The sequence below is a fragment of the Pinus tabuliformis genome, chromosome 8 (assembly GCF_031772625.1).
Source record: "Pinus tabuliformis cultivar Carrire ecotype Pingquan chromosome 8, CPIR1, whole genome shotgun sequence".
Classification (NCBI taxonomy): domain Eukaryota; kingdom Viridiplantae; phylum Streptophyta; class Pinopsida; order Pinales; family Pinaceae; genus Pinus; species Pinus tabuliformis.
The window spans coordinates 1,523,352,152-1,523,367,874 of NC_142294.1; the positions used below are offsets into that span (position 1 = coordinate 1,523,352,152).

At 38.7% G+C, this 15,723-nt stretch overlaps 1 protein-coding gene across 1 annotated transcript; it reads left to right on the forward strand.

Annotated features, from left to right (window-relative positions):
• Positions 1-1,687: 1,687 nt before the first annotated feature.
• LOC149241708 (uncharacterized) lies at positions 1,688-8,152 on the forward strand. The gene is made up of 4 exons (XM_089370629.1): positions 1,688-2,223; positions 2,961-3,121; positions 3,209-7,172; positions 7,651-8,152. Exons 1-4 carry the CDS (start codon positions 1,688-1,690, stop codon positions 8,150-8,152), a joined length of 5,163 nt encoding a protein of 1,720 aa, XP_089226755.1.
• The last annotated feature ends 7,571 nt before the right edge of the window (positions 8,153-15,723 follow it).

Genomic DNA, 15,723 nt, shown 5'->3' on the forward strand with positions numbered 1-15,723 from the left:
ATCTAACCCTTGACGAAAGTTTGATGTCATGTTCATATATGATGATGAAGTAGTTGATGCTGACATGTTATGACCATGATGAATATATGTGTTAGAACCTGATATAGTAGGATTTCATGATGTAATAGTTATGTTGATGCATGATAATATTATGATAAATAGGTTGATGTTTTGAATGATGATGACTGGAGGAGAAACTCTCCAGAAGATCCATACACCTATTGTCATTTGCATTAAATGTATAGAAGATTATTTATTATTGAAGTAATATTTTTGACATAAATAGAAAAAAATTAGATGTTGTTGGTTTGCAACAAGTTCTAGTATGAGAAGAGAGGGTTTTTCTTAGTCTAAGTCCCAAATTCTAGGAGATAGGCTTAAGAGTGTGGTTATAGGCCTCCCAACCACATAGTATAAGGCCTATGGGTGTGAGTAGACAGAAAGCTAGCAAGCATGAAGTCTGCCTGTGATCCTCTTGTCGAAAATGAATTCCAATGGAAATGAGTTGTTCGTTGGAGACTAGGGTTCCAATTTTGGCAACGTGGATATTGGTAACAACACAAACAGGGGACACTGGTCACGATGCAGTTGGATACTGTTTGGTCCATGTTAAAGAGGTCGTCTAGGAATGCATTGATGAAGCAGGGGCCTCCCGACCTATTTAAATTTATGTTTTTTCAAGTACTACAAGTATGTCAAACTTTTGGCGTAATCCAGTAAGGAATAAAAGATTCAATGTAAAATCACAATGCATAAAGCTCATAGAGGAAAAAATAATTTGTTATCGATTTACTTGAATAGACACTAGAAACATGTAAATGACTTTATCCATGCAACCATATATTTTAATAGAAATGCTACACATTTTGTTAAAAAAATATATAAACAATATAATATCATTAGAAATTTGAATATTTATACAAAATATCATTAAACATTTTATAGTTTGCATATTAAAGACTAAAGTTTCTATTATTTAGAATAAATTTCAATCCTTAAATTTTTCACATGTTATTTTGGTTAAACATTAAAAGAAATAACCTATTGAAATTTTTTTAAGATAATTCAATGTACAATTTTACACAATTCATTTTTTAATAAGCTTAATACTCATTAGAATATCTACTTAATATTTATCTTTCCTTTTTTTTGAAGTACATCGTAATTAAAAGAACTCTATATAAATAAATATATAATTATGATTCATCTTATGTTATTATTAATTTTAAAACATGCTACCTTTTTTTATCTAAGTCTTTAGTTATAAATTGCATAAATATTCCTTCAAATAATAATGTAAATTCTCATATATCAATTCATCATTTTAAAAATTGTTCATCCAAACTTAATTATAAAATATGTAAATTTAAATTTAAATTTATATATTAAAATTTTATATCACAGTTCATTTAACAATAACAATCAAATTACTTTTTGATTTTTTGATCGCGCGCTCCTCGCCATGGCCGCGCCCTGAGCCCCTCCTGCCTCCCCGTGCCTTGCAGCCTGGCTGTGAGGTCTGTCTGCGATCGGGCCTCCCGCCCCTGAGCCCGCCATCTCCCTCCCTCCCCCTTCCCCGTGTCTCCTCTCTCCCCCTCGCCTTTCCTGACCTCGACCCTGCCTCTCCTTGCTCCTGCGCCTAGCAGCTATTGCTGCTAGGTCGCCTGCCTCTGGCTGTTCCCCGACCATGGCGGCCTTGGGCCCTTCTGGACCGGATCAGGTCGATCTTATGAGATCTTTTGCCTCCCTCACCCAGGAGAACTCCTCGGAGAGGATCAGACCAGTTACTTCTCGCTTCGTAAAAAAAATGGATGAGATCCCAGAAATTCCGCTTCCCCCTGCCCTTCCCCGGAGAACGGCAGTTGCTCTAGCTGATAGAGGTTTGGTTGGTCAGTTCACAGGTTTATGGCCCTCCCCACGCACTGTTCAGCGATGGGTGGAAAGAAACTGGAACTCAATCGTGCAAGGCAAGATAGCGATCCGCTTCTGCGGAAGAGGGTTTTTTACGTTCCTATTCGAAACAGTGGAAGACAGAAACCTAATCTTCCGGAACGGCCCATATTTCATGGATACTAGAGGCCTTTACCTGAACAGATGGACACCGGATTTTGACCCGGAGATGGATGTCCCCAATGCAGTTCCCGTCTGGGTCCGGCTCCCGCATCTCCCTCTACATTGCTGGGGAGATGAATCAGTGAAGGCAATTGGAAACGGAATAGGGAAGTATATTGACAGATCGGAACCAAAGGAGAACATGCACGCATGCGCAAGAATCTGTGTAGAAGTGGACCTCGGGAAGGGACTACCAGAAGCCATCAAGCTCAGAGTTGACCAATGGACGCACCTTCAGCAAGTCGATTACGAACAGCTCCCCTTCAAGTGCAAGGTATGTCACGAGTATGGACATTTTGCCAATAGATGTAGTAAAGCAAATGCAAATGTTTCTGATTCTAACCCTGAAACAACAGAGGAAGCCTGGGAAACCGTCAAAAAGAAGAGGCCCAACCCTCCTAAAGGAAAACTCATCAACCCTACAGCCCCCCCTCTCCCCCCTTCTCCGTCAAGGCCGACCATGCCCGCATCCTCCAACCCATTTGAAACCTTATCAGAAGCTGACCCTCCTTCCCCCCCCCCCTCCCCTAGAGTCCCTCCTGTCACCCCCGCCTCCCCCCCGCCTTCCTCCCCCCCTCCCTCCTCCCCCCCACACACTATAGAGAGAATATTAACCCGGAACAAGTCTAAGGAAAGCAACACTTCCGTAGAACCACCAAGGAAAGTCGGAAGGAAAACAAATAAGGAAGTAAGGGATGAGGCGGCAGCAAAAGAAATGACAACAGGGATTCAACAGCCAATGGATACTTATCTGGACAAGATGAAAGGAAATGGCGAGAAAGGGAAAGAGAAAGGAGGGTCTCAAAATAAATTATTTAAGTAATGAATCTGGTCTCTTGGAATTGTAGGGGGATGGGCTCCTCCCTCAAAGTCAACGCAGTCCGTGACCTTCTTAAATCAGAACACCCAGACATCCTCCTCCTCCAGGAGACCAAAATTAATGAACAGGACTTCAAAAACTACCTAAAGAATAACAGAACTTATGAAGGAATAGCAGTTAGCGCAGCTGGTGCCTCAGGGGGCATAGGGACCATTTGGAACAAACAAAAATGGAAATTGTTAAATAAAAAACAAAGCAGCTAGTGGATCCGCTCAGATATTCAAAACATAACAGAGACAGAAGAATATACTATCTATAATGTCTACGCCCCCCCACACTATCGAGACAAGGATGCCTGTTGGAAGTCAATTGCAACAGACCTCCAAGAAACTCAAGGACGGAACCTTTTTCTAGGGGGAGACCTAAATTTAATAAGGAATGCTGATGAAAAGATGGGGGGAAACTTCCTAGATGATCCCTCTAGGGATTCCATTGAGGAAATCATTCTAAATCACAATTTAGTGGACTTCCCTCCTCAGAATGGGAGATTCACCTGGTCCAACAAGAGAGCAGGTAGAAACAATATCAAGGAAAGACTGGACCGAATTCTCGTTCAAGACAGAATAGTGGTTAAATTTGCATGCATCAAAAGTCTCATTATCCAAGGGAGCTTCTCAGACCATAAGCCTGTAGCACTCAAATTGGATAAAGGAGAAAATCTGGGTCCGCTACCATTCAGATACAACAAAGCGTGGGAGGATCAGGAAGATTTCCGAACTCTGATTAAAGAACATTGGTCAACAGAGATCAGAGGGTCCCCGCACTATGTCTGGGAATCCAAAATAAAGATTCTGCGTTGGGCCATCAAACAGTGGGTCAAAACCAAGGTAATAGAAGAAAATCGAAACAAATCTGCACTCCAAGCCAAACTCATGCAGTGGGATCAAGGGAAAGACAGCAGACAAGACACGGAAGAGGAGCAGATCCAAGAGATGGAACTCCAAAAGGAACTGTACAAGCTTAACAGAAAAGAGGAAGAGGAACAAAGACAAAAGTCAAGATGTCTATGGCTCAAGTCGGGAGATAGGAACACCTCCTTTTTCCACAACAACTTGAAAATCAGGAGAGCAGGTAATAATATAGATAAAATTTCTATTGATGGAGTAGAAATAAAAGAGCAAAAGGAAATCATGGAGGCTGCGTCTGCTCATTTCCAAGATCTCCTCACCGCGGGCCAGCAAAGCAGCGATGGCATGGAAATTCTTGACACGATGGAATGTAAAACCTCTGAAGATCAAAATTCTGAGCTGGACAAGGAAATTACTGAGGAAGAGATCGAGCAAACAATGCGCAATATGGCCTCAGACAAGGCCCCGGGACCCGATGGTTTCACTGTGGACTTCTACAAGACACACTGGGACACCATCAAAAAGGATTACATCAGAGTTGTTAGAAATTTCTTCCAAAGATGCAAGATGGGCAGTGGAATAAAATCCTCCTTCCTTGCCTTAATTCCTAAAGATCCCAACCCTCTCTCCTTTAATCGTTTCCGTCCTATCTCCCTCTGCAACGTCTCCTACAAAATAGTAACTAAGATCCTTGCTAACAGGCTCAAATCCATCCTTCCTACCCTTATCTCTGAGAACCAAGGGGGCTTTGTCCCGAAGAGACAAATTGCTGACAATGTAATTCTCATCCAGGAGGCAATTCAAAGTAGCATCACTAGGAATGAAAAGGGTATGATAATGAAGTTGGACATGGCCAATGCTTTTGACCGAGTAAATCACTCTTTCCTCCAGGCAGTCCTTAAAAAGATGGGAATATCAGAGCTCTTTATAAGCAGGGTCCGGGAGTGCATTTCGGGCAATTGGACCGCCCCCCTCATAAATGGAAGGCCCAGCAAAGCTTTTAAAAGCTCTAGGGGCCTGAGGCAAGGGTGCCCGCTCTCTCCTTTCCTCTACATTCTTATGGCGGAAGCTCTTAGTTCGAAGCTGGAAAATCTGAGGAAGAAAAGAGAAATAACAGGGATTGAAATTGTCAGAGGATCGAAAGGTATCAATCATTCTCTGTTTGCGGATGACACCCTTCTCATAGGAGGTGCATCTAGCATAATGGCGAGGAGATTTAAAAAAGTCTTGGACCTCTTTCTTCTTGCCTCAGGAGGCAAACTCAACAATAACAAATGCATGTTGTATGCCTGGAACATCCCTAACCATATCTTACAGCGCATATCCCTCATCATGGAAATTCCAGCGCAGCTGAATTGGAACCATTTCATGTATCTGGGGCTCCCACTGGCTAAAGAGAAAATCAATTCAGGGATTTGGGTCAAGATTATTGAAAAGCTCAGAGGCAAATTGCAAAGTTGGGGAGTGCACTGGTTGAATTTAGCAGGCAGATCGATTTTGATCAAGTCAGTCCTCGCCTCTCTTCCCATATATCAGTTCGCTATCGCTCTTGCCCCGGCAAGCATTCACAATCATATGGAGTTGATAATTCGGAGTTTTCTGTGGCAAGGTGGTAAGCAGAATACCAAGAAGTTCAGTTTGGTAAAGTGGGATAAGGTGATCCTTCCGGTGGAAAAGGGTGGGCTAGGAATAAGGGTTCCTAGGTTAGCAAATCTAGCATTGGGCTTCAAGTTGATCTGGAGGATTTTAAATGAAAAAGGGGCTTGGTGGACTTCCATAATGAAGAAAAAATACCTAAAGGGCCCAAACAGCAATATCCTAACAGAAAACATCATAGAAAGGCAAGGCACTCCAACTTGGAACCTTATCAAGAAAACGATCCCCCTTTGCAAGCCGTTCATCTCTAGAGCTCCGGGGAATGGCAAAGAAATAAGCATCTGGAAAGATAGAATAATGGGGTCTCAGGCCAGAGAAATCCTCCATCACATGGTCCCCCTTCAAAGATGGATGGCTGATTCGAATTTCAACTCTCTCTCTGATATCTCTCTATGGGATCATGATAGCTGGGCTGGCTGGTTCCTCCCCAATCTCCCTCTAAATTTAGTCAAGCTCTGGGATGAGCTCAAAAGCTCCCTCAGTGGTTCAGCACCCACCAGCAGAAGGGATGAAGACAAGTTCGTTTGGGACCCAAATGGGGGCAATTACTCAGTTAAAGAAGGATACAAAGCTCTCCAAGACATCTCTGTGGTAAACAATTGGCCCCTGTACAAAGCTGCATGGCGCCCTGAATGCCCCCCAAAGGTCAAATTATTCAATTGGACCCTTCTCCACGGCAAAATTCTAACTGCTGAGAACCTCAGGAAGCGAGGTATCCAGGGGCCATCTATGTGTTGTCTTTGCAGGTCAGCAGAAGAATCCATAACTCATCTCTTTGTTGAGTGCCCGACATCTAAAGCTTGTTGGTACCTTCTCTCTGGCACTATCTCTTCAGAAGCCCTCCCTCCTCAGATCTCGACCCTCCACAAAAACTGGGACAAAAGACTCTATCAACCCAAAAAAGGTAATCACATAGTGCATAGGATCTGGAACAGCATCCCTGCAAATCTGAGTTGGCAAATATGGATTGCACGTAACAAATGCATCTTCAACAACCAAAAGCCTTCCATTACAGGTATCGTGGCTAAATCCATTGCCCTCATTGCTGAGTCTTTCGAAGCATCAGGGGTTTCTGAGAAAGACCTGGAGGTCGAGGATGAAAGGCTCAAGGACTGGCTGGGAAAATTCAACCTTACTCCAAGACCTTTTGTAGGCAACAGAGAGAGGAATGGCAATCAGAATTGGAAGCTCCGCGGCACCGAAGAAGAAATTAGTACCTGGATCAGGAAACAAAAAAGGCCTACCCTGTATTTTGATGGAGCCTCAAAAAAGAACCCAGGCCAAGCTGGGGCTGGTGGGATCATTAAGGATGAGCAGGGGAACACTATGGTCTCCTTTGAATGGGGCTTAGGCCAAATGTCTAACAACAAAGCCGAGGCCTATAGCCTCCTTCTGGGCTCTCTCATTGCAAAGAGCAAAGGCCTTCAGAATCTGCTCATCTTAGGAGATTCAACTATTATAATAGCTGCCATGAATTCAGGTAGAGACTTCAAACAATTGGCCCTTAACAACATTAAGAATCGAATCATGGAGAACGTCAGAGTGTTAGGAGAAGTCAATTTTAAACATATCCTCAGGAATTTCAACAAGGAGGCTGACCAGCAAGCTAACCAAGCGGTCAGAAGGAGGATCGGCCAGGTCAGAGAAAACAATTCATTCTATGCCAAGGAAATCCCGTGAGCACAAGCCAGCCGTCGTTCCATACCAAGGGAGTAGTCAACTCAGACATCAGAGCCACCTTGTCGCATCCCTCTGCATTTTCCGGCGCAATGATGGAGCATCTCAACCTCGGGCATCTAAACCCCTCAGCGTCTGAACTGCCCGCGTGACTCCTTGTCCTTCCAAGGCCGGCTCTCTGGGCGTATACAGCAAAGTCCATACCTCTTGCAATCAGTATGTCAAAATGGTAATCATGGAAACTGATCGTTTTCACTCTATTTTTGAGCACTCTCAGATCCGATCCATCAGCGCGCAGAACCTTCCGTCACCTATAAACAGTGGGCAGCTCCATAACATTTCCTCTGTCAGCGATCGATCTTCTTCAGCAAGTTCCTGGTGCACTTGGGTAGCACACTTCTCCTCAAGGATCCTCACCGGTCCTGAGCCTGTGGTAAGAAACTTTCAGTTATATGTGAATTCATTTTTTTCTAACAGTCGCTCTTGCTCCCCAAGCAGAGATTGCCAGAAGACCGAAAGGCCCCTTCGCCTCCTCTCAAATTCGCAGCTCCTCTGCGGTCCCGCGCTCTTCAAGGCAGACTCTGATTCCCTCTCCAAAAGCACGCTCTCCCTTCTCTTCCCTCAGGTTACTCCAATGGCGGGTCAGCAAGGCCAGACCTCCAACCAGGCCCAGACCAAAGACCCAATGAGGAACATCTTCAACAACAAAGAATGTAATATGTGTAAGGCACATACTGTGATGATTAACAACCTTATAGCTCAGGTTAAAGAACTAACAGAAGACTATCATGCTGATAGAAACTCCAAAAGAAAGAAATTGGAAAAAAGAAAAAGGGAAATTGAAGATCTTAAAGACCGCTGCATCCACATGGAGGCGGTTATTGATCATCTGCGCACTCTCACTGAGAGCCAACATGCAGAAAACTCGACTAGAGCCAGCGTTCGAAAGGAAGACTCGGTCACTGCTCATTATCCTTGATCTTATGCATTACAAATTTGCCTGGTTAGGTGGTTCTTATGTAAGGCAGTATTGCCGTTTGTCTACCGTTTTGTGTTCAATCAAAAGAAACTTTGAGGACTATGGGTCTGCGTACCCGGTTTTGTACCTCAGTTCTTACTCTTTTCCTCGCCATGTACTAGATCTTACTTCAGAAAGTTTTTCTAATATATGAGTAGCCGACATTGTAAAAAAAAAAAAAAACAATCAAATTACTATTTTATTATTTTCCTCTAATTCAACTAAATCAAGAAAAATACTAAATTATAAATAATTAAATTTACTTATATAATTTAATTAAATCTAAATATATTTTTTTCACTTACCTAAATTGTTTTAGGTGTCATTTCATACTCTTTTTTTTCCTCTGTAACACAAATTATTTTATGTATCATTTTATTCTTTTCTTTGTAACATGCCTAAGCGTAATATAAACCGCACTTAATTGACATGTTAAATTCATTACCCACTTTCCAGCGTACTCCAAGCTGTAACGATGATCGTAATAAAAAAACTCATACTTTATTCAAGTTTTATTTTTTATTCTCGTTACTCTTCTTTTTATTTTTATCATTCTTCAATTTAAGAACTTTCGAAACTTCCCACACCTTCAAGAATTCCAAACATAAATCTTATTTATTTTTATTAAATATTACATTTTCTAAGTGATATTTTAAAATATTCCCTCTGAAATATTTTATAGGACTCGTTTTCATAATTATATTACTTACATATAACTTTTATTTAAAGCTTCAATGTCATAGTTTTCACTTTATGAGGCTGCCACAACTGATTACAAATTGTGACTCCTGAAACATTGAGATTAGACATACTTTAGTGTCAGTTTGATATTAATTTCACTTTCTTTCTAACCTTAATTTTCAGTGACTGTTAATCTAACATTTTTTTTATCCATAACATGGAGGACTTATATCATGTTGGCAAAAGATGCACCTTTATTGAATATCATTTAAACTCTTTTAGCCCTTTTACAATGGGATACACTTAGAAAAGGCCTCATTTTAGCCCTTAAGAAACGAAACAACTATTTTGTGCATCCTCTCATTTTGTGTATCCTCTCATGGTTTTTAGTCTATGGGACTACCAATATCTATCTAGATAATGCTTGATTTCAAGAATGCCATAATTTATTAAAGTTATGTTTTGTCTGATCATATATTGCATTATGAGGGACAGCATAATAATAGATTGCATTATGAGGGATGGCAGCTGATACTAGTATATTTTTTCATAAATTACCAACAATGTGAGTGGCAATCATTAATAGTATGTTTTTTCAACCATGGTGAACATTGTGAGGGGTAACCATCATTATGGTTATAAACATCAATTTTCTGTTTGTTTTATTATTATGCATACCTCTTGTGCATCAAAGGGTGCTATTTGATATCTGTCTGATGTACTCAATAGATTATATTTTTCTTGCAACGTTATGATTTATATTATGAGATCATGTAACTTCATTGATCCTTAGGTACAAAATAAGATGAAAATGGTAGTTTAATAAGTTGTGATGGACTCTCAACATATAGAGAAACATCATATTAAGTGACAGAAAGAATAACCCGGTATGATAAAGCAATATGTTCTAACTCAACAATTACAGATTAACACACTAAGAAGATAGAACGAAAACACCATGACTACAAAAATCCAAAATAACGACTTGTAAATAGCTCGACAATTCAACAATTGAGAGCTAAGAAGTGAGGCCCCAAAACAATATTCATTATTACATATTATTGTTAGAAAGAGAAACAACATTGTCAAAAAATTACAAAACAACAAGCATTCTATCCACGACGATAAATACACAAGTATATACTTGGGAGGTTGGGACTAGTGAACTCATGGAGATTGCCCCTTGTACGAGAAAACTATAAGCCTAATTTCTTCATTTCAAAGCATCAAGTGGGGATAAACATTCTTCAAGAATCCACTGCTATGTTTGGAAAACGTAACCCACCTACAACAATCCATTCACCCGATTGGGAGACGTAACATGCCTGCTCATGGCGTTCTCAAACCTCTTCTGGATATTTTCCCCTCACCATTCATGTTTGTTCTCTTTCCTTTTCCCTTCAAATAACCACTCACTAACTCAAAGAGAGGGGTTAACAAAACTACTAGAAAAAGAGAGGGGGCCTATATTGAGATCCAATAATGAATTGCAAAGATCACAGAAATATCCTCAAACTCGGGGAGAAAGAAAAGATATCAGAAACCAAAAAAATACCAAGATACGTATACTCCAATTTGAAAATGAAAAACGATAAAGACATCAACGTACTTCTATTCTATCTAAATATGAGCCATGTGTGTGCCTTAATCAATTTTTACTATAGTCTCACGCGTCCCACATGATTTGGGCATACTTTTCTATCTGTCATTGTATCGAGATATTTCATTCAATAAAATATCTTAACCTGTACCAGATGCAATTAAACTGGACAACAAATAATTGGCCTGCTATTGGGTAGTTAATGCATGGGGTTGTATATGTTCACCATTGGATAATATACTTGCTTAAATCCAATGGTGGGCATATACAACCACGTGCATTTACTGCCCAATGGCATGTCAATTATTTTTTGCCATTAAATTGTGGCTTCCGCTTCATTCATGTGACGAAGAGTACGTGTTGCCAACCAAAATATGAGTGGTGAATGATTTCACACAATCAAGTACCACACCTATTTAAAGGGTTAATACAGTCAAAAAAATGACGTATATGTTGGAACGAAAGATTAGGAAAGGCACAAAATAACACAAAAATTCACACACATAATAACACAAGTTGTGGCTCTTCAATTGATCATGCAAACTTGATTATAATTAAAATGAACCCAGTGAGGGGTATTTAAACTTTTTCGACTAGAAACTCACCCAAAATAACTCAACATGCAAACACATACTAAATTTGACTTTACCCAAAATATGACTTATCTCAACTTGAATCAACTTGACTAAGTTAACTGATTCTCTAATTTTAGCCAACTCTTCATGTGCGAGTAATTATCCATATTTAACACTCCCCCTTAATTATGACCACTAAAGTAGGTCATGACTCAGCTCAAACATATATGTTGGTCTAGGTCTTAGGTAGGCTTATAACACCAAGTTTCCTCTATGAAACTCAAATACATCTTTTGCTAATGCCTTAATGAATATATCAGCTAATTGGTCACTTGATTTACAAGGCTTCAAGTAGACTTCTCCATTACTCACGAGTTCTCTAATGAAGTGATATCTTGTATCAATATGCTTGCTCTTTTTGTGAAACATAGTATTCTTGGATAATGCGATGGTTAAGGTGTTGTCACAATATATTATTGTTGATCCTTGTTTTTTCTACTTGATTCCATCCAATACTCTTCTTAACCACACTTCTTGACAAGCTGTTGATGTTGCTGCTACATATTTTGTTTTTGCTAACGAAAGTGTCACAATAGGCTACTTCTTAGATGCCCATGATATCACACCTGAACCAAGATGGAACACATGACCAAAAGTGCTCTTCCTATCATCCAAATTCCCTACAAAATAGCTACATGTATATCCAATCAAATCCTTCTTCTCTGTGCTTGCATACATTGTGCCACAATCTGTAGTTCCTGCTATGCATCTCAGAATTATTTTTCTTACTTTCCAATGTGATTCTTCTAGAGTATCCATAAATATGGAAATCAAAATAAATCCTTGCATAATATCTTGTTTGTATCTATGAGACACATGAGGCTTCCAACCAATAGAGTTGGATTGACATCTACCTTCACCATCCTTACTTAAATTGGTACCTATTACAACTGGTGTAGGGACAATTTTTCAATTTTCCATCCTGAATCTTTTCAGCAAATATTTAGCGTATTTATTTTGACAAATAAGAATTCCCTTCTCGGATTACTCAACTTATATGCCAAGAAAATATTTCATGAGACCAAGGTTTTTTCTCTCAAATTCTTTCTTCATGGCTACTTTAAATTCATCCAATTCAAGATCACCCGTATAAATCATGTCATCACATATAAGCCAACAATCAAAATTTTTCCATGCTCATTTACCTTTGTGTACAAGGTAGGCTTAATGCTACTTCTACAAAATCCATTATTGATCATGTAGCTATCAATTCTGCTATACCAAGCTCTAGGTGCTTGCTTGAGTCCATAGAGTGCTTTCTTCAACCTGTAAACTTTATCTTCTTGTCCTTCAACTTCATATCCTGGAGGCTGCTGCAAATAAATTTCTTTTTCTAGAATTCCATTCAAGAAGGTTGATTTCACATCCATCTGATATACTTTCCACTATTTTTGTGTTGATATGGCTAAGATTGCTCTTACAATATCCAATATGGCTACCAGAGCAAACGTTTCTCCAAAATCCATTCTTGGTTGCTACGAAACTACTTTTGCTACAAGTCTTGCCTTATTTTTCAATTTCTCCTTTCTCATTCAACCTTGTCTTATACATTCATTTCACAACAATGAAATTTTTATCCTTTAGTAAATCAACAAAATCCCTTGTATCATTCTTTTTAATAGCTTCAATTTCTTTATCCATGGCTTGCACCCAATTTTCATATATGATTGTTTCTTCAAACAAAGAGGATTGGAATTAAAACAATGCAAAGTTTGAGCTAACATCCAAATCATCATAAATATCTTTCAGACTTCTCATTTTTCTCTTAAAATTTCCTGATCAGGGAAAATTTTAAGGATGGAAATTTATTTTAAAGTTAAGAAACCTTGGCGAATCTCACTAGTACATAATATGCAATTTGTAAATTTTTTGGTAATGTTTTTGTAAAAGTATTAAAATTTCTAATAATTTTATATAGTCTCTATATAATTTTCTTGCGATTTTTAAGGTAAAACAATTTTATACTATAAAAATTGGGCAAATAAGTTTTAGAAAAAAATGGAAATTAACAAATCGTCATTTTAGAAAAATCATTGATAATTAGCCCACTTGAAAATATTAGCCCCTAAAATTTTCCCTGTTCCTCATCCATCACTTGATTCACTGCTAGAAGAATTTCGCTTTGTTGACCTACTTGAAGATCAATGTTGTTCACAATATCTTGGAGTTTGTGCATAAGCTACACATCTAAACACTCTGAGATGAGATACAATTCAAGACATAATTCACCATTATTCTTGTAGTACTCTATTCATCACACTCTTTGTAGGAGAATTGTTTATCACGTTAACAACACATGCAATTGCTTCTTCCCAATACTCGTTAGACAAGTTTCTTCCTTTCAACATTCTCCTTGCCATGTTCATAATTGTCTTGTTCTTTCTCTTTGCTACACCATTATGTTGTGTTTTTTATCTAGTCGTAAAGTGTCTTATGATTCCATGTTGTGTGCAGTAATCATGGAATGCCTTTGAGTCATATTATCCACCACGATCTGACCTCAATACCTTGATCTGCCAATAAATTTGGTTCTTTGCTAAGACTTTGAATTCTTTGAACTTTGCAAAAGTTTCAAACCTCTACTTCAGGAAATAAACCCAAGTCTTTCTGTTATAATCATCAATGAAAGTGAGGAAGTAACAACTTCCACCAATCGACTGTGTCCTCATAGGTCCACACAATTTTGTATGAACCAACTCTAATGGTTGCTTTTCTCTATATGCAAATCCCTTTGGAAAACTCTCACGGTGTTGCTTTCCGAAGATGCAACACTCACATGTACTAGAAGGTTCGTTGATGGGAGGTAATCCTCTAACCATTTGTTTCTATTGCAACAATCTTAAGCCAGATAAGTGCAAGTGTCCAAATCGAAAGTGTCATAACCAATAATCATTAGAACGTGCAACTATAAAAGAACTGACCTGATCAATGTAATTCATAATTAGAGGAAAGAGTTTTTTCCTCGTCATTTACACCTTTGCTATTAGCTGCTTGTTTGGGGACTTGTCATATATAACACACTCTTGTCCTTGAAAGATAACTCTGTATCCTTTTTGCATTAATTAACAAACAGTTATCAAATTATGTTTGAGACCAGGGACATAATATACCTCTAAAATTGTCTTCGGCTCCCCTTGTTTGGTCAGAATGTTGACCACTCCTTCTCCATCTGCATCTATAGCCTTTTGAGTCCCCAACTTTAACTTTGTCTTCACAAATTGATCCAAGTTTTCATCCAAATTCTTGTTGCTTGTCATGTGATTACTGAAACCACTGTCTAATTGCCACACATTATCAAAAGGTTCATGCATGGAATGGAAAGCTAGGAACATGGAGTCGGTATTCTCTATAGTGGCATTAGCTCTTTGTTTTCCTTGATCAACTATCTTCTTCCTGCAATCAAGGTAATAGTGACCAAATTTATTACAATAATAACACCTTACCTTGGATTTATCATCGCTTTGATTGTTGTTGCTTCCACTTTCATGTTCCTCCTCTTCTCTTCCATCTCTCTAACCATCATGTCTTCTCCCTCATTCTCTACGTATTGACCTACCTCTGTGTTGACCTCTGTCTCTTGAAATAAAAACTTGACTTTTGAAAGTGGTTTTAAAGTGGAATCCATATTTTTTTCTGTCCTTACCTCATGGGATAGAAGTGATCCCATCAACTCATCAACTGTTAACTTTTCCAAATTCTTGGCTTCTTCTATGGATGCTACCATAACATCAAATTTGGTAGACAAAGATCTAAGGACCTTCTCAACCATTGTTTGATCTTTAATATCATCACCATAATTTTTTAACTGATTTATGACAGTCAAGACCCGATTCATAAATGAATCGATATCCTTTGTTTCCTTCATTTGAAAATTTTCAAAATCTCTTCTAATATTCTGCAACTTAACAATATTGACTTGGGTCATACCTTTATAGCTTGTCGCCAAAGTCTCCCATGTTGTCTTTGCTGAAGACGTGATCATAATTTTCTAAAACACTGCTCGGTCCACTCCTTGCTGGATAAGCTGCAATGCTTGTGCATTCTTCTTTTTTTCTTTCTTCCATTGTTCCCTCTCTTCATTACTAAGGGTTCGTTTAGTTGTTTAATCTTTAGGTTTTGCAAATCCATCTGTGACATATTCCTAAACATCATGATCCTTCAACGTGGTCTCCATCTTAATGGCCCACACATCATAATCATTCCCTGTGAATGATAAAATTGCGACTAAAAACTAGATGAAGCGATCTCTAAAAATTATCTCTTCTTCAAATATCAAAATCCCTTCCCTTTTCATAAAAAAATCTTTAAAAACCCTTTTAAAAACTTTTTTTAGTAAGGCTCTTTCTTAAAAACTACCTTTAAGGCTTTCAAATTTCAAAAACCCTTTTAGAAAATCCTTATTAAAAAAAAAAAACTTTCAAAACACTATAATCCTTTTTATTCCTTTTGCATATAAAAAAAAAAAAATATTTCCTAAAAGGATGGTTACGTAGTTTCATATAAGACAAAAAAACACAACCCATGTGACCTTTCAAAGCATGTTTTATGAATTTTGTACTTGGTCACCGGCTTGTTTATGGAGTTGTCTACAAAGGTGGAAGAATTGCCCAGACGGC

Coding starts and splice junctions, on each gene's coding strand:
- LOC149241708 (XM_089370629.1), top strand. CDS start 1,688: ATGGCGGCCTTGGGCCCTTCTGGACCGGATCAGGTCGATCTTATGAGA. Junction 3,122..3,208: donor AATAGCAGTTAGCGCAGCTG/GTGCCTCAGGGG, acceptor GGATCCGCTCAG/ATATTCAAAACATAACAGAG. Junction 7,173..7,650: donor TTCTATGCCAAGGAAATCCC/GTGAGCACAAGC, acceptor TTTTTCTAACAG/TCGCTCTTGCTCCCCAAGCA.